Here is a 24,837-nt window from a genome sequence, read left to right on the forward strand (position 1 = left end):
TTGAATTTCCTGCGAAGCACTGGGTTCTAATTCTCCCGCTGAGCAACATCCATGCGCATGACCGCACGTGGGTTTGACGTTAATGGCGGCTTTCATTGCTAGCATCTAGCAAATTATTCACTGTCTATCTGCGATAATTTGTACAACCCAAGGGCGCTAGAAGCTGTGGTTTGGACGGGTTGAAGCCCCAGCACCTTCAAAGTAAGTGAATCGTACAATCAGGCAAAAATAAGCGATAACTTGTGTTGAGTCTTTTTCACGTTGTATCAATGTTGATAGAGGTCTGTTGTCAGTTCGTTCTATAGTTACATCGTTCGATGTTAGATCGTTCCACGGTATCGCTAGATCGCTCCACTCAATTGATATTTCTAACGAAAGGATAGACAGATATGTAGATGGAAAGATCGCTCCACCTTTAACACAAGCGACGTTAAAATTAGCGAGAGTAACGAAATGTTTACACTTTTGATATATGTATATACTGTTGAATTAACCATAGTGTTATATGCTTGGAAGATTACTGCTCAGACAAATAAAAAACTGTGCACATGATCGATAGTATCGAAATTGATTTCAACTACTCATAATTAAATTCTGCATAGTTTCCGAAAGCTTTTTATGGAGGGGAAAGTTTTATATATTGTTTATCATTGGCCGTATGATCTGATTATGGAACCAAGCTGATTGATTGTAACTGCTTATTTTTCATCACTGAGTGTGTCAGGGTTCAAGGCACTCTGTTATTTGCAGTGAAGCTGCATGATCTTTAAAATCAGGTCACTGATTTACAGTCCTTGGCCAGCCAGTTTAAAACTGAAATCTCCCTTAAACTCCCAAAATCTGATTGTTAATTCTCCCCACAAGCTTCTACTCATTTCCTTGTTAATTAGTCACAAGCACTTACTGTTAGATGAAGATGATAAGTTTGAGTATTCTCATAACTTGTTTGCTGGTTAATATATGGTTATTATAGGGAGAAGTTGCTTGCTAATCACCTCTGGGAGTTACATGTAGTCAGTTAATCCTAATCCAGGGTTAGCTGATATTGAAAACTTGTTGTCGTGGCTGTGCTTCAGATTATCTTCCTTATCTATAAATGTAATGCAACCATTTGACCACGCATGTTAAAAGTAGCACCTTGTACATTCGGTTCTATGGTTGTATGGTTGTACAGTCATAAGTCCAAATTTTTTTGCTTGATGGGTTACTACTACCATTTTGTATAATTATGGGGCTATGCTCTATGAGCTCCGTTATAAAACAGGTACAGTAGTTATATTTTTTGACCATGATGAAAGATAAATCCACATCTGTTTTGCTTGATGGTCACAATTTATTTTACACCCTAACATCAGTATACATATTCTCCATACTGTTCTCTCTACATTTCCTAAAGTGCTAACAAGGAGAATTTGTTTATTAATCAAGAGCTTTTTTGTAGTTGGTGATCATTTCTTTTATTCACATCACCTTAATTAAATTAATTAATGTGTGATTTATTATTATAAAGAGAAATTATTTATTAGTCACCCTTTGGAGTAAAGGGGTTAATTGATTAATGACCATTTACTCACAGTGTTCCCTCTGATACTTTCAGGTCACCATGCATCTGTATGCACTGACTCTTCAGAAAGCATCCACCATTAATCATGCAATTCATGGTAATTTCTCGGGCTCTAAGCAGCAGGAGATTGTTATCTCCAGAGGAAAGATTATCGAGCTTCTTCGTCCTGACCCCAACACTGGCAAGGTGTTTCCTCTGTTAGCTATGGAAATGTTTGGTGTTATTAGAGATCTTATTGCTTTTAGACTCACTGGAGGTTCAAAGGGTGAGTATTTGTTCAAGTTCATGTCGCAGTTATCAGGTTGATTTTTTTTCTTACTATGATTGGCAAAAGTCTTGGCATGCTCCACTACTTTTTGAATTATATTCTCTAACTTTCATGTATCTCCCCCTCTCTCCCATTTCAGTGTTGCCTGTTGTTACAAAATGCCTACTGATTTCAGGGAACAATTTTTTGGAGGGAATGGGAAGACTTATGATAATTAATTATAATATATTTGTTTATTATGTTGAGTGGAGGGTAGTCAATCATCTAGTTTGGGGAGGTGTGCCAACAATTTGTGCCACTCATTGTAGGTTGGTTCATTATTTCCATAGTTTGTTTTGGATTTACAGCTGTATTAGTTAGTTTGGAAATTTAGGATTGACCTATAACAGAGGAAGATTAATTTTTTATGTGAATTAAACTAATTGTAGTAACTGTATCTGTATATGATTTCTGGTGATTTGCTCTGCCAGTGAACTGGCTGATCACAATTAATGAAACCTACTTCTTTTAATTATATATTATTGGTTTCAGATTATGTGGTGGTTGGAAGTGATTCTGGAAGGATAGTTATCCTTGAATACATACCTTCAAAGAATACTTTTGAGAAGGTAACTAATTAAAAGCAAGATAACAGTATACTCATCCAAAAGTGTATCTCCTGATAAATTTGTGTATTTCCTCAGTTCACATGGTACGTTTTTCTGCCATTTTCTTTGTTTCAGGTTCATCAGGAAACATTTGGTAAAAGTGGTTGTCGCCGTATTGTTCCAGGCCAGTACTTAGCTGTGGACCCCAAAGGTCGTGCTATTTTGATTGGTATGTTCGATTCAATTTTCAGTAAAGAAGTACACAAACGTATAAAAAATACCAGAAAGACCAACAAAGACAAGTAGAAACATTCAATCATTATATTTCACTTGCCTATACATGTATATAAAAGTAGCTTTTTACATTACATTTTATGATCACCATGAAAAAACTGATGATTTTTTTCTCAGTTAACAGAAAGGTGAATGTATGGTTTCATGGATTGTTTATTGCTCTCAGTGAGGATTCATGTCACATGTATACAAATGCATTAACCCCTTAACTCCCATGAGTGACCAAGACAGAATTTCTCATTACAATATCAATAGAATATCAACCAGATAACTGATGAGAATAAAGAAGAATATCAATTTGGGGATAATAAGTCAATCCAATACTAAATTCTTTGAACCAACATTACAAAAATTGTATGGTTGATAGTAAGGAGAATTACATATTTGATCTTGGAGCTAATGAGTTCAGATATAGATTACAGTGACAGGATGATGGCAATTTAATGATAATGATCATGTACATTGTTGACTTATAATCAACCTCAGAAAAGCATAAACATCAGAAGGCAAACAGACATACTCAGATTGACTCAGATTTTCTCCCCCCCCCCGTCTTTTATCGTCGGGGAATCAAGGTGCCCTGGCCTAATTCTGCTGACCGCAAATTTTCAGTCTCATTTAATTATAAACATTATTTAATTAATTATTTATATTGCGAATGGATGAATTAAAATCGTGAGTGTGTGGGTAGAGAGAGTGAGCGGGTTTTAGAGAGAGATTTACTTATTTTACATGTAAATTATTCTTATATTAATATTTAGCTATTTATTAGAGAGTAGTAGAGAGAGTGAGCTAGTTTAGAGATAGAATCTGTACATATCTTACATGTAAATTATTCGAATATCAATATTTTAGCTATTTACTATTTTATTTAAACTATTTTGTTGTGTCCTTACTTAGTGGTTTCATTACTGCTATTTTTTATAATTGACACATGAATAAAGTTATTATTATTATTATTATTATACCCTTAAGCATTAACCCTTGAACCCCCAGAAGTGATTGACATATAACTTCTCCTTATAATATCCATATATTACTCAGCAAATTGGTAATGAGAATACTCAAACTTATCAGGTAAATGTTGTTATCTTGATCTAACACCAAATTCTCAGAACTAGTTTAAAACTGAAAGGAAGAAATAACAATCAGATTGTATGTGTTAAAAGGGTGAATGGTAATAGGTTTGTGGTGCTGTGGTTTCCATATAATGTTCTAATCTTCCTTGTGATTGGTCATAATGCAATAAACATTCCAGAATTAATGTTAACTACAGATGTGTATTGCTTCAGAGTTTTATGGTCATTTTAATGATGGCAATGATGTAAAAAATCTCTTGCTTCTTCCAGGTGCTGTGGAAAAACAGAAGTTAGTTTATATCCTGAACAGAGATGCTGCAGCTCGCCTCACTATTTCATCTCCTCTTGAGGCTCACAAATCTCACACACTGGTCTATCACACTGTGGGAGTTGATGTTGGGTTTGAGAATCCAATGTTTGCTTGTTTAGAGATGGATTATGAGGTACAAATTTGTTTCCTGCACTGAAAATTAATGCCGAAAATTGAATGTAATTTTTAGATGGGTGTTGACATTTTGGTTCCTTGATCAAGCTAACTGAAAGGGTAATTAGTACACATTTAGAGAATTTGATCATATACTTGACATTCTTTTCATGAACATTTGGGAGATTATTCAACAGCATCCAGGAGTTCTTCTTATTATAAGGAAAGCTAAAAAGGAATTTTGAAGCAAGAAATGACTTGCAGTGTATGAGCATTGCACTATCAGATTTTTCTTGTTTATAGTAATCACCAAACAAGTGTTGGTGTATTGATGGAAATAAAGAAAAATGTTTGTACTGATTCCTTGTTACCCTCTGTAGTGTTGTTATTGTTACTGTTATTGTTTCTTCCTTCCCTATTGTATATCTATCACTATTTTTATTGCCATTGTTACCACTATCATTGTAGTTCATAGCATTTAATGATATTCATTCATCTATTCAGGATGCAGATACTGACCCCACTGGGGAAGCTGTACACACCACTCAACAAACACTGACATTTTATGAACTAGATCTGGGTTTGAACCATGTGGTGCGCAAATATAGTGAACCTTTGGAAGAACATGGCAACCTTCTCATTGCAGTACCTGGTGGAAATGATGGGCCAAGTGGAGTGTTGGTTTGCTCTGAAAATTATATCACATACAAAAATTTTGGGGATCAGCCAGATATTCGCATGCCCATACCAAGAAGAAAGGTTTGTGAATATAAATCATGTTGTTTCTGTGACCTACATGTAACAATAAATAGCTTACACTGTGTATCTCTATTAAGGTAGTTGTGATAATTTGAATTTTACTTTCAATTAGGGTTTGTTTTTCTGTTTGTTTTCAGTATGATCTGGATGACCCAGAACGTGGAATGATCTTTGTGTGTTGGGCAACTCACAAGACCAAGGTACATGATTTGCATGTTTAGTATGAAAACACAATAATTACTGCTTTCAGCCTTTTTTCAATACACTTATTCTCTCTACATATAATTTGTTTTGATGAATGTACATTGTATGTTAACACAGTTGTGATTTTTAGCAATATCTGTATGGTGGTAGTAACAGATTTTTGTTTCCTTTAGTCCATGTTCTTCTTCTTGGTGCAAACAGAACAAGGTGACATTTTCAAGGTTACCATGGAAATTGATGAAGACATGGTAAATAAATACATTTAAGTATAATATTTTAAGTATAATATTATGTTGCAGGTAATTGTTCAACTGCAGGTTTATTATACCGCCATTAAGACTGTTCATGCAATAAGTTGCATCATGTATGCAGTTTGATTGGTTCCTATGATGTATAAGAAAACAAATTTATAGTTAATGTCACCATTAACATTTTTTTGTTTGTTTATTAAGACATAAAACAAAGAGATAGAATGTTACCATAGGTTTGTCTGGTAATAGATTCCATGTTGTGGTGGAACCGTCAAGTAATAGATCACATGTGTATGTTCATTAAGATGTCACAGATATCGTCAAAATGTGGTGAACACATCAGTGATGCAGTTGGCTGTGCCTTGTGAGCCACTTTTATTCTTACCATATTGTGATGTTATCTTTGATCTCTTACTGAGCAGACACATGGCATTGTGGAATCGATTTGTTATTAGTAACATCAATATTTGGCTGATTTTAGGTCACAGAGATCCGTTTGAAGTACTTTGACACAGTACCAGTTTCTACTGCCATGTGTGTGCTCAAAACAGGTTTCCTTTTCACTGCCTCAGAGTTTGGAAATCAGTAAGTACAGAATCTTTTCAGTGCAATCTGTATGAATATCAAAGGTAAAGTAATCACATCACATCACATCATTTTTTTGTTTCCTTTGGTTCAAAACCTTTCTGTTGTTCCCTTCCTCTGAATCCTCCAACCAATGTCATTCCCTATGTTTCCCATATTTCAGCTATCTGTATCAGATTGCACATCTTGGTGATGATGATGATGAGCCTGAGTTCTCCAGTGCAATGGAGCTTGAGGAGGGGACCACTTTCTTCTTTTCTCCAAGAGGTCTTAAGAATTTGGTTCTTGTGGATGAACTTGAGAGTTTAGCTCCAGTAATGTCCTGCCAGGTATGGAGTTTTTGATTTGATGAAGATAAACCACTAACCTTTGTTTATAAAATCAGTGAAAGTACTCCATAGCAATCAAAATAATGGTCACCAATTGCTAAATTGCATAGGAGAACACCAAAAAGATAGGAATAGAAATAAAAGAATCACTGTATAATTTTACTGTATATGTTCCAAGGTATCACAACCAGTTACAATTATAGTAGTTTACACATATTACCATTGTGATGACAAGAGAAAACTGTTCACCATGCAATTCAACATAATGTATCCCACCCCTCCTTTGCAATGTTGCTAGCCAAGCAATATCACGTATAAATCTGCAATGAACAACATTGAATTTCCCTTTTGTCTTCCAATGAACCTGGAAACACATTTTTTTCTCAGGATATCTCAACCTTTCTCGCTTTTTTTGGTTGTTACATTGAGTTTGTTTTCTTCTCTCAGATTGCTGACTTGGCCAATGAAGACACTCCTCAGCTGTATGCAGCCTGCGGCAGGGGACCTCGCTCATCAATGAGAGTCTTGAGGCATGGTCTGGAGGTAATAAAAACAACATTTCAAATAATAGTATTCTAGAAGAATTTATGTGTGGAGGTGTGGCTTGAATGAAGACTTGTACTTAGGAAAATCTGTTATTTTAAATCCTCTAGGTTTCCGAAATGGCTGTATCAGAGCTGCCAGGTAATCCCAATGCTGTTTGGACAGTCAAGACACATACTCAAGGTAGATTTGCTGATTCAATAAGTTTGGTATTGCGTGGTTTATTGGTTAAAAATTGCTTCAGACATCATTGTTTTCATCAACAGCATGCAGTAGCTCAGATGGCATGTTGGAGTTGACTTGTAACTTACAGCACATCCCAGACATGAGTCCAATGTGGTTTTACTACAGATCCTCATAGAGAATGCTGAATGTTTTTGTAGCTTTGAAATGGACTTTTAAACAACAGTTATAGACAAACATTGGAAGCTCCTCATTTCATCAAACAAGTGAAAAAAATTATCGGTCCATGCAAACTGTTTTCTGGGAGAGGGCCTCCAGTTTAATGTAGTATTGTTTTTTTTTTTTTAACTTAGTGTTACAGACTTTTTTTTGTAGCCTGCATATGGGTTATGCTGGAAAAAAAGAACTGATTTTCGTGTTTTGTGGTGTGGTGATTCTGATAACTTGTATCCTTGCCACTATTATATTGCAGATGAATTTGATTCATACATTGTGGTGTCTTTCATAAACGCTACCTTGGTGTTGTCTATTGGAGAGACAGTTGAGGAAGTCACTGATAGTGGTTTTCTTGGTACCACACCTACTCTATCCTGCTCACAGCTTGGCGAAGATGCTCTCTTACAGGTGTGTAAACTTATCAGTGTATTTTTTAATTGTTTTGTTTTATAACCCATGTTATATTTATGACGATTTCTAAGCTTTTGATTCAAAGAATTAACGCTATTACTGTTGTTCAGCTAATGAAATAAAATAATGTTCTCTCAGGCAAACGCCTTCGCTGGGGTGAAATTTTATGGCCATTTTCTTGTAGAGCAGGTTATGATAGCCGGGATATGAACTGTCTAATGCCCCATTCACACCAAAGCTTAAACATGTTTAAAAGTTGTTTTGTTAAACACAGTTTAATTTTTTTTTTCTTCATAGAAACTATTTAACCGAATATTTTTGACTTGAATGTAGCACATTGGAAATACAAGTTAGCTAGTACTTGAATCCAATGGAAAATCAAGTTTTTCAGTTCTCTGTTTATAATTTTCATTCAATGAAAACCAGTTTAACAAAACATGTTTTGCTGGTGTGAATGGGGTATAAGTCTCTCATGGTTTGCTTTAAGCGCTAAATTGAGCTTGGTAATCTCTCTTTTTATTGTGAAACACTGACAATATTTATTTGTTGCATTTATTAGGTTTATTCTGAAGGCATCCGCCACATAAGAGCTGACAAGCGTGTAAACGAATGGAAAACCCCAGGAAAAAAGACAATTGTGAAATGTGCTGTGAACGAGAGACAAGTGAGTAGGCTTAGAACAACGAGAGACAAGTGAGTAGGCTTAGAACAACGAGAGACAAGTGTGTAATGCGCACCTCAGAGAGCTAATCAGATTGCAAGGACCACTAGTGATTTATAAATAGATGTAAGAAAAGCAGAAATTTCAGAAGTCTTTTTTTCCATTAATGTTATGCTTGATTTGCCCTGTAGGTTGTCATTGCTTTGACAGGAGGAGAAATTGTTTATTTTGAAATGGATCCGGTAAGCCATTTTTTTGCTTTCATTTTCTTATAACTTCAGTTACTTTCTATCTATGCAGTCAGTTCGGAATGCATGGCGGAAAGTTCGGAGGCAGTGTAGCTGAGTGGTTAGGGCACTGGACTTGTAATCTGGTGATCCTGGGTTCAAGTCTTCCACCCTGCCTCTTACTGGATTTATTCTCGGTTGTCCCGAGTTCAACTCCTCGGCTGTGCGTTGTACTTGGCCAACTGGTCTGTTTCTGGCCAATTGGGATATTTAAATACTATGTTTATATACCGCGTTTGTTTCAAGTTGCTTGCATTGCCCCTGAAAAGCCCTATTGGAAGAGTGGTCAGTTAATGTTATTAATATTATTATTATTTGGACTATCATTACTATTATTATTATCATTTGATGTTTGCTGTTTCTCGTTTTCAGTCCGGCCAACTAAACGAATATACTGAACGAAAAGAAATGTCCTCTGATGTACAGTGCATGGCTCTCGGGACAGTTCCCTCGGGAGAGCAGCGCTCTAGGTTTCTAGCCATTGGTCTCAGTGACAACACTGTGCGGGTGATATCTCTTGACCCGCAGGACTGTCTACAGCCACTTAGTATGCAGGCGTTGCCTGCCATGCCTGAGTCACTGTGTATTGTGGAGATGGGTCTAGAGAGTGAATCTGGAAGACTGGGTGGACTCTTTCTCAACATCGGACTCTCGGTATGTTTGTCATATTTTGGTTTTGTTTGTTTTTTTTTTTATAGAGACCCTTCATTATTTATCGCCTGAGGGGTCAGAGGATTTTGGTCGTGTCACAATTAAAGTTATCTTCTAAAGTCTCATTAGTATTCTAATGTGCTGGAGTGACATTCCTGTTTTCTGGTTTTCGTAGAATGGCGTTCTTCTTCGAACAGTGTTAGATTTAGTCACCGGAGATCTATCTGATACCAGAACAAGGTAGGAAAAGATTTGGATCTAAAGGGTGCACAGTGGAGCCTCTATTCAGGGAACACGTCGGGGACTAGAAAAAGTGTTCTCTGCATCGAGGTTACCCTACAATTAAGGAAACCTACACAGAGGTTTTAGGACGGCCTTTTTTTTCAGTCAGCAGTCCTCTGAAAAAGACATTTGTGTGTCGTTTTAGAACCTAATCACAGAAAAACAATGAGAGGGCTTGTCGTTTATGTAAAGTTTAGCCGTTGTTTGGCACAAACGCGCTTTTCTTGAATCATCCTGGATTAAGCTGGACGTTTTATCTAATCGTCGATTTTTGTGAACAGCGCCTTGATGGCTCAGAGCTTCGTATCTCCGAAAAAAAAAACAATGCAGATGCTCCAAACAAGCAAGAATTCTCGAGGTTCATTGCTGATCCAAAAGCTCTGCTTAAGTTCAAATTCGTTTTAACACTCGGCCCTTAGTAAGCAGTATGAAAGGGTCAAATGCTTGTAGTGTTGTATTTTTGCAACGAAGCTTAAGGATTTATACATGCGTACATAAGTCTAATGCTTTTTGAGGTGAAGCACAGTTGAACCGACAGAATTGCTTCAAATTGCTATTTTTTATTTTTTTATTCAGATATCTTGGTTCAAAAGCTGTGAAGTTGTTTAAAGTTCGAATGCACGGGTCAGATGCGGTAAGTTCCTCTATCACTAAAATGTGCAACCTTTTTGCTCGAAGATAGCAATTTTATGTTAATTTGATTTTATTAAGTGATTTGATAATTTGATTTTGCCAGCGTAAAGAATCACTGAGGGTGACGTTTCGAGCGTTAGCCCTTCGCGCATCGCAAGGTGTCGGCAGTGTTTGGAACATTTGAGTAATTTATGCAACGAATTCCTGTGAAGACATTGGTATTTCAGTTTTATTTTGTAATTTTGCTGGAGTTAATTTTTCTGTTTTGTATTTGCAGGTTCTAGCAATGTCAAGTCGATCATGGTTGAGTTATTCGTACCAGTCCAGATTCCATCTTACTCCACTGTCATACGAAACGTTGGAATACGCATCCAGCTTCTCCTCCGAACAGTGTCCTGAGGGAATTGTAGCCATCTCTGCTAACACGCTGAGGTGGGCTGGGGATAAAATCGTTTGTCGTAAAACTCGAGGATAATTTCTAATCATAAACCGCGTAAAACCCTAACATCAGTATGCATATTCTCCATACTGTTCACCATACAATTTCAAAGGTGCTGACAAGGAGAATTTGTTAAACAATCAAGAGCTTCTACAGTCAGTGATCATTTCCTTTGTTCTCTTGATCTTGATGTTTGATTCAGGGGTGATATTGTAAGGAGAAATTAGATGCTAGTCACTAATTTTCTCAATCCTGTTAACCGTGATTGTTTCCGTTTACTTCATTTCTTGAATCTCGCAAACTATTAGTCAACGAGTTTTCTCTAAAAAAAATTTCGACGACCCCGAAAATTACTGAAAACATTCGAAGCTAGCCCTTTCGAGGAAGTATTTTACCTCATGGTATGACGTAGTCTTACTATAAGGGTTACTTATGGACGTAAAATCTGCTCACTCACTCGACTCTAATTTGTAAGATAATTAATTTTGCACTGAAAATTGGATTAAATTCGATATTTGTGTTGGGTATAATTTTGACATCAATAAATTTTTACTTTATCATCTAACTGTTCATTTATTTATGGTGATTTTTCTTTACAGGATTTTAGCCCTCGAGAAGCTGGGCGCAGTGTTTAATCAAGTGGCAACTCCCTTGCGGTACACCCCAAGGAAATTTGTCATCCACCCCCAGAGTAACAATTTAGTTATCATAGAAAGCGATCATAATGCTTTCACTGATACAGCTAAGGAAGAAAAGAAGCAGCAAATTGCCGAGGTGAGTAGAGGATACAACGTACAATTTTATTACATAGAGAATTCCTTAGAATATGTATGACAAACACACTCAGCACTCGAATGTTTACGAAGTTATGGAGCTCGATTATTGCAAAAATTGAGATTTGTCAGTGTGTCGCCGATCAGTTACCTGCTCAAGCCTTCGTTTTTAGTGAATACGACTTTTTGTGAATTATTGGTTCGCTGATCTCTGACAAACCACTATAGTTGGCGCAACCTCGGCCACTATGAAGAAGGAGGTAAATTTCTAAAGAAACTGTGGCGTGCGTCGGTGTTAGATTATAACAGGGTAATTTGATTTTATCAATTGAGTCGATGACGTAAATGGCCACCGTTAAGAGTTTCAAAGCTTATGTTTCGAGCGTTAGAGCAGAGGGCTAAGACTCCGACAATTTACGTTGTCAACTCAGTTGATAAATTACCTCAATTTGAAGAAGCTTTGGTTAAGAAACGCCACTAGTTAATATTCTACATTTTAATGTTGACAACTCTGTCCGGGTAATGTTTCAGGAAATGGTCGAGGCTGCTGGTGATGATGAAAAGGAGCTTGCAGCACAAATGGCGGCTGAGTTTCTGAATGAGGATCTCTCTGAGCTGCAGTTTGGTGCTCCGAAAGCAGGACCTGGAATGTGGGCATCTTGTTTGAGAATGCTGGACCCTATAAAGGTTAATCTCATTATTGTTTTTACTTAAGAGTGTCGTAATTCGAAAACCAAAGTTTAATGTAATTTTTTAAAGCGGTCACAATGAGCCAATGATAACTCAAAGGAAAGACAAGTAATTTCCCTGAAGCTTGGGAAAATGTGAGTGACTCAACTGATTAAGTCGCGTTGGTCTTCGTTTTTCGTCTGTGAACCGACCATCGCCAAGCAAAATCAATGCAATCTTTTTTTTACTTTAGGCCCTCAATTGAGAATTGCCCTTGGTGAAAAACAATGTTTGATTACACTCAGATACTGACAGAAGAGAAAAATAAGACGCTAAGCGGGTATCTTCGGGAGGAGTTTCAAGGCGTTTGAGAAATTTGATCATGCAATGTGTTGTCAACAGAAACTTTCGTATTATTTGCAAGGCAATCCATGCGAATATTCTTTTTTTCTCTCTTCTAATACTTAGATTCCAATACATGACAATACCTTGAACAAAGAGACTTAACCGCGTATCAGCACTTGAGTTAATGACTTAACGGAAGTTTTCTATTTTTTCAGGGCGAAACAGTCGACGAAGTCCGCTTGGATCAGAATGAATCTGCAGTCAGGTTAGTTTGCGCCCAGACTGTTTCATAAAAAAAACTTGGAGTTGAAAGAAAACGGGCATCATTAAACAGCTGATTGCGATGCAGATTTGTTCCCGCCTTGATTCCTTAAGTTAGATCAGGGTAAAACTTTTCAAACGTACTGAAGCATATGGCCTTATTTAAAGTCCTTAACCGTTGCTCATATTCTGGTGATGTGTTCCTATTCTTTAAACCTTTGTGATTGGTTGTTTGGTTTTGACTCCAACTTATGTAATACAATGATGAGACGTTGGGTTTTGTTCCGCAGTGTGTGTGTTTGTAACTTCACGTGTCGCCCAGACGAAACATACGCATTAGTTGGCACAGCTAAGGATCTCTCACTTAACCCACGATCATGCGCGGGGGGCTTCATTCACACGTACAAAATAGCTGAGTTGATTGATGGGGGATATAAACTGGAGTTTGTCCACAAGGTGAGGACTAGTTACTGCTCAATATTCCCTATAGCTTTTTCCAGGCGTTCAGTTAGTAAAGCGCAGTGAGAGAGTAGTAACAGAGCAAAAACCGAGGGGTTTGGGTCGGAACCCGACCCAAACCTCCCCCGTCTTTTCACTCCTCCGCTACTGCCACGCTCCGCTAGATATCGCGCTTCTACTCTCTGAACGCGTGGAACAAGCTCTACTCTTTACGAGTGGATCGTCCCGGTAAGCGTCTCCACTCCTATTAGTTTTGTGATACGTTGGATATTCCTCTCACATCCAAGATTTAGAGAAATGTCAAATCTTTTCTTTGCCTGGTCTACGTTTCTTATAATTTTCCTCAGAGAATTTATGTGTTACGTCAATTAGTATCCCTTGGTCTACATTTTTCCTTTTTTATCGTTACTTTGTCAGCATAGTGGTCCCAAAATATCAAGCGAACTTATTTTTTTTTTTCACAAGAGCAAATAATTGCATGTATATGTTCTCAGTAGTGCGCACTAAAAATTTAAAGCCAGGTCGATTTATATTTTGATGTCATGTTATTATATCAAAAGCAAGCAGAGTTTATTTTATTTTGTTTTATTGCTACATTCAATTTGGTTTGTTCGTTTTATTTCAGACGGAAGTTGATGATATTCCAGGAGCGCTGACTCCTTTTCAGGTACGTTTTTTAAAGTTCTAATTAAAAATTTTCTCTTTTTCTCCCTCTTTGTAATATTTTTGTATCCATGCGCGGCGCGCGTGATTTCACGAATTAGCCAGTCACGTCGAAGAACTCTTTCGCTGACGAAGACATTTTTCGCGTACTTTTGTTGTTTGTTTCATGGAGTTTTTAGTAGTATTTGAGTTTCGTTCGCGCAAATTTGTTTCCCTTGGTTTAGAATTTTAAGAAGTTTTTAGAGTTTTTATTTTAGCCAACTGAAGAAGGAGGGTAAGGTAATTATTTTTTGTGTGGGGGGGGGGGGGGGCATAAATATTTCATGGGGTATGTACTTTTGATACTCGGAAATCATTCGGCTTAAGCCGGCTCCACGCGTTCTTAAATCATACTCCACGGTAAACACTAAAAACCGTCCACTGTCCCAGACTTGCTATTCTTTAGAAAAAGTCAAAAGTAATTTTCTTGAAGATAAGCATTTCGGTGTACTAGTTTTCTGTATTTACGTCAAAACATTAAAGATGCTAGGGACAGCGTAAGTTTTACGTCTTAGCCAGGCATTCGGGCCGTTCGCGTAGACCAAACGTTAGTCGTTTTTGAGCGATATCTCCTTCCAAACCTAACTGAACGTGTGATCCAAACGCAGAGTTTTATGGACAGCACAAAATTAGCGATCATTATCCGAAGAGACTACTAGTGCATTTACCCTTACGACGAAGATTAACCACAATCTTTTCCTTATTTAACTGACATAATAAGTGTCAGATAGTGGCTTTCTTAAACTGCCGTTTACGTTAGACTTCATTTGGATAACAGGTCTTTTATGCTTGTCTTATGTGACTTTAGGGACGCCTTTTAGCTGGGGTAGGACGACTGTTACGAATCTATGATCTCGGAAAAAAGAAGCTACTTCGCAAATGTGAAAACAAGGTATGGCCGCCTTGGACGTGATCAGCACAAAAGCGACGGTCTTATGTCGACCAATTTTGTTACCATTGACATCATTTGTTTGTCATTTTACTTACAAAATGAAGAATTTTCTTTCTCATTTTTTTTTTCCAGAAATTGCCCAACTTCATTATGGGTCTGAACACAATGGGAACCCGAGTAGTCGTGAGTGATATTCAAGAGTCTTTTCACTTTGTTAAGTTCAAGGCTCGGGAGAATCATTTGGTTATATTTGCGGATGATGTCAATCCAAGGTATGTGATCTTTTGTTTTACCCGCTTTTAAAAGTAACTTGCGCAAGGAGGAAACACGAGAACCCACTTAGGGCTTGTACTGAATCTCTCAATCTACAGTCAAGTGTACCAACCATTAGGTTATCACTCGTCAAAGCTAAACAGTTTTAGCAGCAAGGCATCCGGTTATCTTCATTTAGAGCTCTTAGGTTAAAAATAGACTGTTTGATGTTGTTATCTCGTATTACCGATTCCTTCAAAAACTGTATAACAATTCGTTTATGTACTCTGCACGTTGAGAAAAAAAAACCGGATAGGACTTGAAATAGCGATCGAGTGGAGGACATAACATCTGGCTCTCTTCTTGAGAGGATTTGGTGCAATATTTCATCCATCTCTTCAGGGGACGAGCTACTCTAGTCCTTTGATAACGGACATTCTGACGAAACCAAGACATATTTCTTAATGTAAAGAGAGCGTTTTCCACTCAATAAATGCTGTGGGGGCTATCTTTGTTATTCAAAAAACCTACCTAATTTATTTACGAATTCAGTTTTGCGAAAGAAAATATCTTTCCCATCTTAGATTACAAATGAATACTATTTCGCAAGTTTGCTTGCCATTTTTTACAATGCCCTGTAGTAGGGATTATTTTGATAAAGAAGGAAGTCCAAGATAGTCAGTCGTTGTCGTGTGAGGAAGAGCGTTAAGTGAAACTATCTTCTGTTTCGCACTTGAGACACGGCAGTTGTACGTTAAGTTTGCGAAAATTGTTTCTTTTTATGGGTTGAAAGACAGAAGGTGGAAATGATATCTGTCAGTAATATTGAAGTAGAGATGAGTTGATAATGGAGAGTGGCACGTACAGACCCATAAGAACACAAGCACGTTTTTTACGTTAGACTCAAGGAAACATAACACTTTTATTTCACGTTCTCGGTTTTATTGCGTAATTTTGCTGTAATTGAAATTTCGTCAGCTTCTGTTTTGTCCTAAATTTGGCATTTCATGATTATCAGCGATCAATGCATCAGATTCAGTGAGCCTCCTTGATTTTTTTCTTCTTTTTCAATAGAAAGTTTTCATTATTAATTTTAACGTCCACGTCTAAACAGCTCTGTTCTGTGCTCGAAAGAGTACCTTAAACTGAAGTTGTTATTACAGCGTTACTTCCGTCGGAACCATTTCCTCTTTCTAACAAGTCTTGGAGGGCTTTTCGAAAGTCAGTTTTGAAGAAGGTGTATAACAGAGGATTGATTAGTGCTGTGCTAAATTTTAAGGACAAGAGGATGATCCCGGCGGCGAATGGTATCGGATATTCAGGTTTTATGTCGTTCAGCAAAGAGATGATAAAATAGGGGAACCATCCAATCACGAATGTAATGGTCATGACAGCGTATATTATCAGTGCCTTTCTATCGTTTCTTCTCCTTTTTTCCCTGTCTTGCTTCTCAAATAAAGTCCCTTGTGTTAAGGCACGCCTAAATTTCTTTTCCTTGTGAATGTAATAAAAAATATGGCCATCTATACAGGCGATGATGATAAAAGGCAGAAGCGCTAACGATAGTAAACTGAATACCGAGTAACCAAAGTCGAATTTTTGGGTGAGTTGTTCGTTGTCACTTAGGATCCATGTGAGCTGAACGAAGGAAGCGCTCAGAGAGAAAATCCACACAGCCATCAATAGAGCCACTACTCGCCGCTTTGTTACCAGGATATTGTACTTAAAGGGTCTTTTGATCTTAAAGTAGCGCTCCGATGTTGCTACCAGCAGGTGAAGAATTGTCGAGAACGACTGAAATCGATGGCATAAATCCATGCTGGTGCAGATGGGATTGGAAAAAACGATTGAGCATAGGAGCACCAACGGGAGCGAAACAAGCCCAGCTAAGAAATCGCTGGCTGCCAGACTTACCAAACAGTAGTTCGTCTTTGTTCGTAAATGTTTTGTGGTCGCAAACAATAAAAACACCAGCGAGTTCGCGCATATTATAAGGACGCCTTGTAAAGACAGGAATACGATCACTGCTTGACCGGATTGAGTCTGATGTAGCTTCCAACGGTTCATCTCTTGTGTCAAATTTCTGTTTTCCCTCCATGTTGAGTTTTCCATCTTTCTCCGATTTGTTCGCCTTTAAGTTGAAACACCTGTGGGCAACCGGATACTCGCGGCGTCTTCTGAAGTCTCTTGCAGTCGGCTAAAGGCTAGTCGTTTATTCTACGAACGCAAAAACACGGGTAACGTTAGATCACGGGTAATGGGATCACTCAGTCTGTGGTGTGGCGTGCGAGATTCTAAGCCGACCAAATAGTTTGAATGCAGTTTAACTCTCTCGCCGCGCAATTTCCAAAAGTGAGTGAAGTTTGTCATTATGGCCGTTTATCAAGGCCATTAGTGTGCCAATATTTCGTGAAAGAAATTCAAATTGATGTTTACCTTTTGAAGTATAATTGGTAATTGTTTTTAGGTGATGATGGAAAATCCCTCATGCCCATAAATCATTGTTTCCCACGCTAAGATAGAAAGATGATCTTTGAAGTGGCATCATGATAGTGTGTTATCTTTCGAACACAAGTTCCGTTGAAGATTTTCTCTTTCTCACATTACCTCTGTGTTCGTTGTTCTACTTGTTTTGTATATTTTATTTTAGAGCGATTTGTCATCGTCAAGAACCGGAAAGGTTTCATTGGCCCTGGTGATTTCATTTCCTGTTACATTGTCAATTTGGGAGTGTTATCGTTTTGAAATTTTGACATTTTACATTTTAAGAAAAACTTACGTGTACGACTGGCATTCTGCAAAATATGACATGATGGAGTCATTTTTTATTCTTTTTGTATTCCATGTACAGATGTTTTGGCGAATTCGTGAGTATCAAACTGTGAAACATTGTACTCTCCCAGCCGTTTCTTCCTTTATCTTCCCTTTCTTAAAAAGATTCATCGGGCAAGATTTAAGAAAACTTTTCGCAGATGCAACAATTAGATATTTCAATTTTTTTTTCCTTTGAAAGTTCCTTCCTTGGAGGATACGAGAAATTTCAATTTGCGTTAAGTAAACATTACCACAAGTACTCTAGGTATATTTGAGAACGAGCTTTGGCTGGTTTAATTTTCTTAGTGTGGCATCTACCAGCCAAAGTTTAATTCAGAAAGGCCAATGGATCTCGGCATACCTAAAAGTTTTGTATCTGAAGTGTTTAAATCAAGTGCAAGTAATGTTACTTCGGTGATTAAAAATTTGTTGTGGCATTTGTTGATTCACACAATTAATTTAGCGTCTTGGTACAAACAAGACGCAATTTTTCGTCTGTCTTCTCCAAAGTAGTGATTAGCCTGATATTCCCCGAAACAGTTAATTTTTGTGGTTAGATGATGTACGTCTTTCCTAATTATCCGTAGTTTCTTAAAAACGGAAAATGTTGCGACTGCTTTCTCCTCGCATTATGATACCAAAAAAAAAAATTCGGGTAAATATGCTTTCGTTTGGTTTGGCGAAACATGTTGCTTAAGAGCTTGTTCGTTTTGCTCTCGACATGTTTTTTGGCTTAAGCGGACCACCTGTCACAAATCGCTTTCTCTCAAGTATCTTCCTGTTTAGAAAGGGAGAATCTTTCTTTCTTGCCGCTATTTAAACCAATCGTATTAAAAATACAAATTACAAAACAGCCTTCCCGTGGGCGAAACGCATTTTGATAGTTAAAGGCGCTAATGGCACAGCATTTCGGACCGAGTCAAAAGCTTGTCGGAGGTTGACGGGCGTGCCAACTTGAGCGAAAACGACCTCGCTGAGATGATTGCCATCAATTTTGATAATCGCTACTTTTACCTAGACAATTTTCCCATCTTTGTGTATGAAATCACAATTTTTTTCCTGAAGTATTTGAGGTGAAAATTTTCTTGGGGGTTAAAGCTGTCAATAGTTGAAATTTCCTTCAGTCCAATATGCTTCTTCTTGTGCAATATTTATCTGCCTGAAGCAGGTGACGAGAAGGTAATAACTTAACCGTAACACAAAAATCTCGAGAGGCCCTTAAAAATAATAAACATAGTGGGAATTTCTTGGAAAAGAAAAAAGAACAATGAAAACTAAATTTCTCTATTCCCGGTTTTCGTCGAGAAGAGTGTCACTTTGTGCAAACACTCGAGCTTTGAACATGATTAAGTTTTATTTTTAGCTTTCACTTGTCAACAAACTTTTTTTGTTTTACTCTTGGAGTTAATTTTCAAAATTTCGCTTTACGTCATTTAGTTTCGTTTGCAAATTTTGACGCGGCGCAGATGTTCCCTGGTAAGAATGTGCTGCGGTTTATTTTTTGGGTAAAAACACGAAAAACAAAAAACTCCTCTCTCGGAGTTCCATCTTTCCGATTCTTTGTATCATTTTTTTTCATCTCTTTGTCAGCATATTTTTATTTTCGTTTGATAGCGTTTAAAAACACTGAGGCCCAGCTCAATTGGCCGGGACAGAATGTGTAATTATAGCCTCACAGAATGACGCCATAGTAACTCCTTCGATAAAGAGCGACATCTCTCTTTCGAAAAAGTCTGCCACGAAATGGGAAATTTGCTAGTGAAGTGATGAACTTTTCGAATAAGCTCTTGTCCTCTTACCTTCTTTTGGATCAACCACTCTCGCTCTTCACATCAAGCACAGACGGCGGTCAAATATTGGCGTTAATTTGTTTTTAGAGTATTTTGTTTATATTCACTTGTTTTTGGCGCCTGTTTAGCACCCTATTCTGTTACTTTGTAAGGAGCTTTTGAGCAGACCTCTGTGGAGACGGATATTGCTTGCAACGCTGAGTGAAATTTATCCCACTGTGAATTGCAATTATGCACTGCTGGCGAGCAGGTCCAGTGGGCAGTCACGCTGCTTGTGGCAATGTGTGTGGTTCGCTGATTAATTAGCACGGCGCCTTGACATCAAAATCTCATCACTCGTTGTTTTAATTTCGATCGTTTAGTGACACGATAGGTGATTGTACGCGGAATCACACACAGATTTGGCCCAAAGTTCACATTTAGGCAGGCAAGGCAAATCCTCCCCGGGATTATAAAAATTTATGTAATTGTATTTCTCTGCAACAGCGAGCGTAACATTTCTTTCCTTAAGGTGTGCTGGAAGTTACCTAGATTTATTATTTTTGAACCTTTGCCATTGTCACAGTTTTATTTGTGTGCTTTTTTTTCCCAAGAACAATATTTACTCAAAAATATTTTTCTCAAACCTTTTTATATTTAATATTCAGTTGGGAGACTTCAGTAACGGAAATTGGAAATTTTGCTCATCGACATGAAATTTTTCCTCAGGTATCACGGACTAAAACTTCGTCGTATGTTTATTCGAGGCTAGCCATATCTTTAGAACGACGAAGTGAAAGGAAAGTCGATATATAAGTGCGTCCACTTAGAATTTAGCCTCTCAGTAAAAGATCACCGAAAGGGCTCTCAAATATACGAAATTTGATAAAACCTTGTAAGCATATTTCAGATGTAAATTTATCTATTGACATTCTTCAACACAGCTTTTGTTTTCACATATTTCCTGAATACGTCAGGAGCTCAGTGATAATTAATTGCACCTTATAAATCGCGATTCGTATTCCTTCGACCGGCTTCAAGCTGGTGGAAGTGTTGAAAGTTCACAGTTTGAACTTGGCAGCTAACCGTAAACCGTTGTTGCGAGCTCATTAGCAGTGACCAAAGTTAGTGAGATTCCATTGCTTTTTTACATGGCATATGGCTTGATTGGAAAAATGTCGTAGTTGATTGTTCCAGTTCTACCTTCCGATTGGTTTCATTGTCTAAGTGGCCCCAGTTTAAGAAAATGCACGGGAAAGGCTGGTTTACACAGGCGACAGAGTCGAGGTTAATTTGAAAATCGGGGTCTGAGGTGCAGTCATAAGCTCGATGAAACCGGAGTCAGAAGAAATAGAATCAGAACGGTTTCATTTGATTTTCGATTGCTCTCATGACTCGGATGTGTATGATCAAATGAAAATTAAATTGTCGAAGTCGCACGCAGAAGCAGAGGAGCCGGCCAATCACAATACGAGATCTCAGGACATCCGTGGCTTATTTAGTTTTCACAAATCACAGAGTTACAAGCGGCGTGGGTTCTCTTCTTTCGTTTCCATACGTTTGATTTTCACTTGAACATGTCCCTCTTCGCATCTGAAAACGACCCCTTAACATGAGTTTAACTGAAAGCCGGTTACGGAAAGTCTACTGTCGCTTGTTAGATCTTTCACTGCCGTCTGTGTAGCTTGCGTGCAGGCTCTCGTATTTGGGTCTCGCCTTAGGGCCCTTTTTCAGACACGGCCGGCTATTGCTCCATCGGCAGCCGCTCATGGAAAAAGTTATTAAAACCTCTGCATTATTGAGAAGCAGCCTCAATAGTTTTAACAATGCTTACATTGAATCGTTCTCTTTTCAGGTGGCTAACCTGCTGTTGTTACTTAGACTACGACACTGTTGCAGGCGCTGACAAATTTGGTAACGTCTTCGTGGTGAGTATGTCGTTTCCTTGTTATTGTCTAAGATGTGTCCTTTGCAGCCTGTTTTTTTTTCTCGTGGTCTTTAGCAAACTAATTCAGGAACGTAAATTGGCCACCGTTAAAAGTTTTTAAAGCTGACATTTCGAGCGCTCTGTCGACGGATTCACGCGCGAAATGTCAGCTTAAGAAACTCTATGCAGTGGCCAATTCAACGCAGCTAATGAAACTAAATTATCTTGGAATAACCCTTACCCTAGCTCTACCACACTTTCTCTAGAAACTTAACAATATAGCAAAATTCTTGAACATGGTTGGTTATCACCAGACCTATTTGAGCACTTATAGGACAGATCACACGTCATACCTGTGCAAGTGGACAGAATGGGTCATGTACGCGCCCTATTGTGTCGCATTTCACTGAGTTAACTTAGGTGATGTAGGTACGGCTATTGTGATCTCTACCAAATTCTGTTTGTAATCACAATTTTCATTTTTATTAAATTCAGGTTCGCCTCCCGTCCAGCATAAGTGATGAGGTTGATGAAGACCCTACAGGTACTAAAGCATTCTGGGATCGTGGGCTCTTAAACGGTGCTCCCCAAAAGGTACGTTGTGAGCGTGGTGGCCGTGAAGACTGTGGCACACATGCTAATGCTTAGGCGACGCTAAACTGCGTTTTGGTTTCTATGGTTACGCCTATCGTTGACATTAATCCATATAACTTGTACAATGAGAACGGAAATTTTGAAATGCTTTGCAGAGTGGATTAAGTAGAAAAGACCGTGTTTATATGTGTTGTACATTTCAAATCGGAGCTCTTTGAAAACGATGCGTAACTGCTTTACATTTTGTTTAGGATGATTTTAAGGAGCTGATTTCGCTCATGCTCATCGGATTTTTCAAGCATTCAGGCTCATGTGCACGAAACTCATTTTAATAGTGATCCAGAGTGGACAGAAATTTTTTTCTTGCGTTATCGAATTTTCTGGTTAAATGCCTGAGATTTAAGATTCTGGCAAAGAACGGGCAACTTGTTTGCACGGCAACCAAATTTTACTGACTATTGTTGTTGCAGAAATTATGTCAGTTTGAAACTGTGGAACAACAGTGTTAAATGAAAACGTTCTCTACTCGCATAATTTTTAGTGCCCCTACCTTACCTCATGACAACAACTTTGGTTATTCATGCTTGATATTTCCTTGTTTCTTAAATGGCAGTATTTTTTCTTGAACAGGTGGAGACGCTGTGTAACTATCACGTCGGTGAAACAGTCCTGTCGTTGCAAAAGGCCACTCTGATCCCCGGAGGGTCCGAGTCGTTAGTTTTCACCACCCTGTCAGGAGGTATTGGTATGCTGGTGCCGTTCACATCAAGAGAGGTACAACATCCCTCCCTTCGCCACCTTTTTGTTATTTATGTTTCCTGTCTTTTTTGCTTGTTTATTTTTTTTCTGTTTTCCTTTTTATTTGTCACTACACAAAAAAATGCTGTTTTTACAAGCTATGAGGTAGACAGAGAGTTTCTGCTCGCTGAATCTGTTCGAGGACTATGTCTAGTCGCATCCTTTATAAAAGTATCGCGATAGAAAGCAATAGCGAATGTCATACAACAAAATGTAAATGGATTTTTTGTTTGTTTGGAGACCTGTTGACCTTTCTCTAGAACCTCTTTTGTTGTCACTTCTAGAATTACAAACAATCAGGCAGACGAACAGCTGGGCAGACAAAGGGAAACAAGCAAGCAAATAAGCTTTGATCAAAACAGTACCGTTGTGGCTTTTGCCATATGCACTATACATAGCAATTTAAACAAATATTTAAGTAGGTACGTATTTTTCATTTTTTTGTTGTAATTTTTTCCCAGGACATTGACTTTTTCCAGCACCTTGAGATGCACTTGCGCGCTGAGCAGCCGTCCCTGTGTGGCCGCGATCATCTGTCGTACAGATCTTACTACATGCCAGTCAAGGTTGGTGGCTGTTTATAAAAAGCCTACCTTTCAACGGTCTCAAGGTCATATAATCATTCCAAGTTAATTGCGATTATATCAGAATGAGCGCTTCTCAATTAAGTGTCGTAAAACCAAGCCAGAAGTGAACAGTCGATAAATGAAAGAAAACAAACTTAACTTAAACTTGCTTCAAGCGTAGGAAAATGCGAGTTCAAACTCTCTCTTGATTTAATTTATACATTTTGCTTTCGGGTAGAGGGGAGGGGAGGGTGATGCAAATTCTTTTAACCAAGCAAAAAGTGCAACAAAATAGAAACGGTCATTCTCGGATTACTTTGGGGACCCAGTTGAAAATTGCACCTTCGTTTTATTTAAATTTTTTTCTTACTTGCGTTTCCGGCATCAGTAATGTTGGAAAATTTGCATGTGGCTATGAGGTGGGATTTGTGTATTTTTGGATTTTTACAGATGCACGTGTTTTCTATCATTTTTGTATTACAGAGCGTGATTGATGGAGATCTCTGTGAATTTTTTAATTCTTTGGATTCTTCTAAACGACGCAACATTGCCGAAGAACTCGATCGTACACCAGCCGAGGTATTTTCAAAACAATATTTGCCTAAAACTCTATCCGAAAAAGAGACAGGTGTTATGCTGAATTCTTGGCCTTTAAAGGAAACTTAAAATCTGTCTACTGAACACAGCTATTGTTAATGAAGTGAACATGACGATGAGCAATAAATAAACATCCGGCTTTTTTCTTAGGTGTCCAAGAAGCTTGAAGATTTGAGAACACGTTACGCTTTTTAGGAGTGGAAAGAAAAACCAGCAATCTTACGACGGAGATTGATTTTTGTAGCAGCTACAAGCGGAAATCGGTAGTTTTTGGAGACGTTTGGCGAGACACGATGTTCTTTAAAATTGTCTTCTTTCACTTTTGTATTAAAAACGAGTCATATGCGGTGAACATGTATTTTTTAGTGAGCTCATTCAAGATCCAAGCCGCTTTACGAACTACTCCTTGTATGATTGAATAGTAGCTGTAGAAATATTTTGTTTGTAACCCTGCCTTGATGTAATGTACATTATTCATTTTAGCACTAAATTGATTTTGTTAAATTTTGTCCAGACTGCTTGATCTCAATTGCTCTTTTCCGAAGCATAGATGCCATCAAAGTAACAGGTAGAAACTTTGCATACTAGTTATTATACCTGTGTACACTATGAAAAAAAGAGATTAAGTTTAAACGTCTGTCAGTCGTGTTATTCTTCCATCGGTTCCAATTTTTGTAGTTTTTCCCAGCTTTTCCCCCCATTAATTTCGTCCTTTTCTATGAGATACGCGTGCGCCTTTGTTAACCAAAGATTAAACACTTTTAAATCT

General features: G+C 37.9%; 2 protein-coding genes across 3 annotated transcripts in view; one reads left to right on the plus strand and one right to left on the minus strand.

Annotated features, from left to right (window-relative positions):
- The first annotated feature begins 61 nt into the window (after window positions 1–61).
- On the plus strand, window positions 62–24,572 carry LOC131788556 (splicing factor 3B subunit 3). Its single transcript, XM_059105641.2, has 32 exons — window positions 62–201; window positions 1,598–1,829; window positions 2,364–2,440; window positions 2,555–2,648; window positions 4,063–4,235; window positions 4,721–4,975; window positions 5,113–5,175; window positions 5,353–5,427; window positions 5,912–6,015; window positions 6,179–6,344; window positions 6,792–6,887; window positions 6,998–7,070; window positions 7,543–7,694; window positions 8,257–8,361; window positions 8,550–8,600; window positions 9,018–9,299; window positions 9,472–9,536; window positions 10,155–10,212; window positions 10,489–10,643; window positions 11,250–11,424; window positions 11,955–12,110; window positions 12,653–12,702; window positions 12,989–13,154; window positions 13,783–13,824; window positions 14,668–14,751; window positions 14,884–15,023; window positions 21,442–21,514; window positions 22,009–22,107; window positions 22,738–22,881; window positions 23,367–23,471; window positions 23,955–24,050; window positions 24,219–24,572. Exons 2-32 carry the CDS (start codon window positions 1,604–1,606, stop codon window positions 24,261–24,263), a joined length of 3,645 nt encoding a protein of 1,214 aa, XP_058961624.1. The 5' UTR covers window positions 62–201; window positions 1,598–1,603; the 3' UTR covers window positions 24,264–24,572.
- Window positions 15,906–24,837, minus strand: part of LOC131788559 (histamine H2 receptor) — a 13,992-nt gene continuing 5,060 nt past the window's right edge. The window contains exons 1-2 of one of the 2 annotated variants that reach the window (XM_066164431.1): window positions 19,617–19,828; window positions 15,906–17,220 (exon numbers count right to left, since the gene is read on the minus strand). In XM_066164431.1, coding sequence (XP_066020528.1) covers window positions 16,144–17,115 — 972 coding nt within the window. In that variant the 5' untranslated portion in view covers window positions 17,116–17,220; window positions 19,617–19,828 and the 3' untranslated portion in view covers window positions 15,906–16,143. Of the gene's footprint in view, window positions 17,221–19,616; window positions 19,829–24,837 lie in introns of those variants that run through there. The other variant, XM_059105646.2, reaches the window with a different exon arrangement.

The sequence above is a fragment of the Pocillopora verrucosa genome, chromosome 3 (assembly GCF_036669915.1).
Source record: "Pocillopora verrucosa isolate sample1 chromosome 3, ASM3666991v2, whole genome shotgun sequence".
Classification (NCBI taxonomy): Eukaryota; Metazoa; Cnidaria; class Anthozoa; order Scleractinia; family Pocilloporidae; genus Pocillopora; species Pocillopora verrucosa.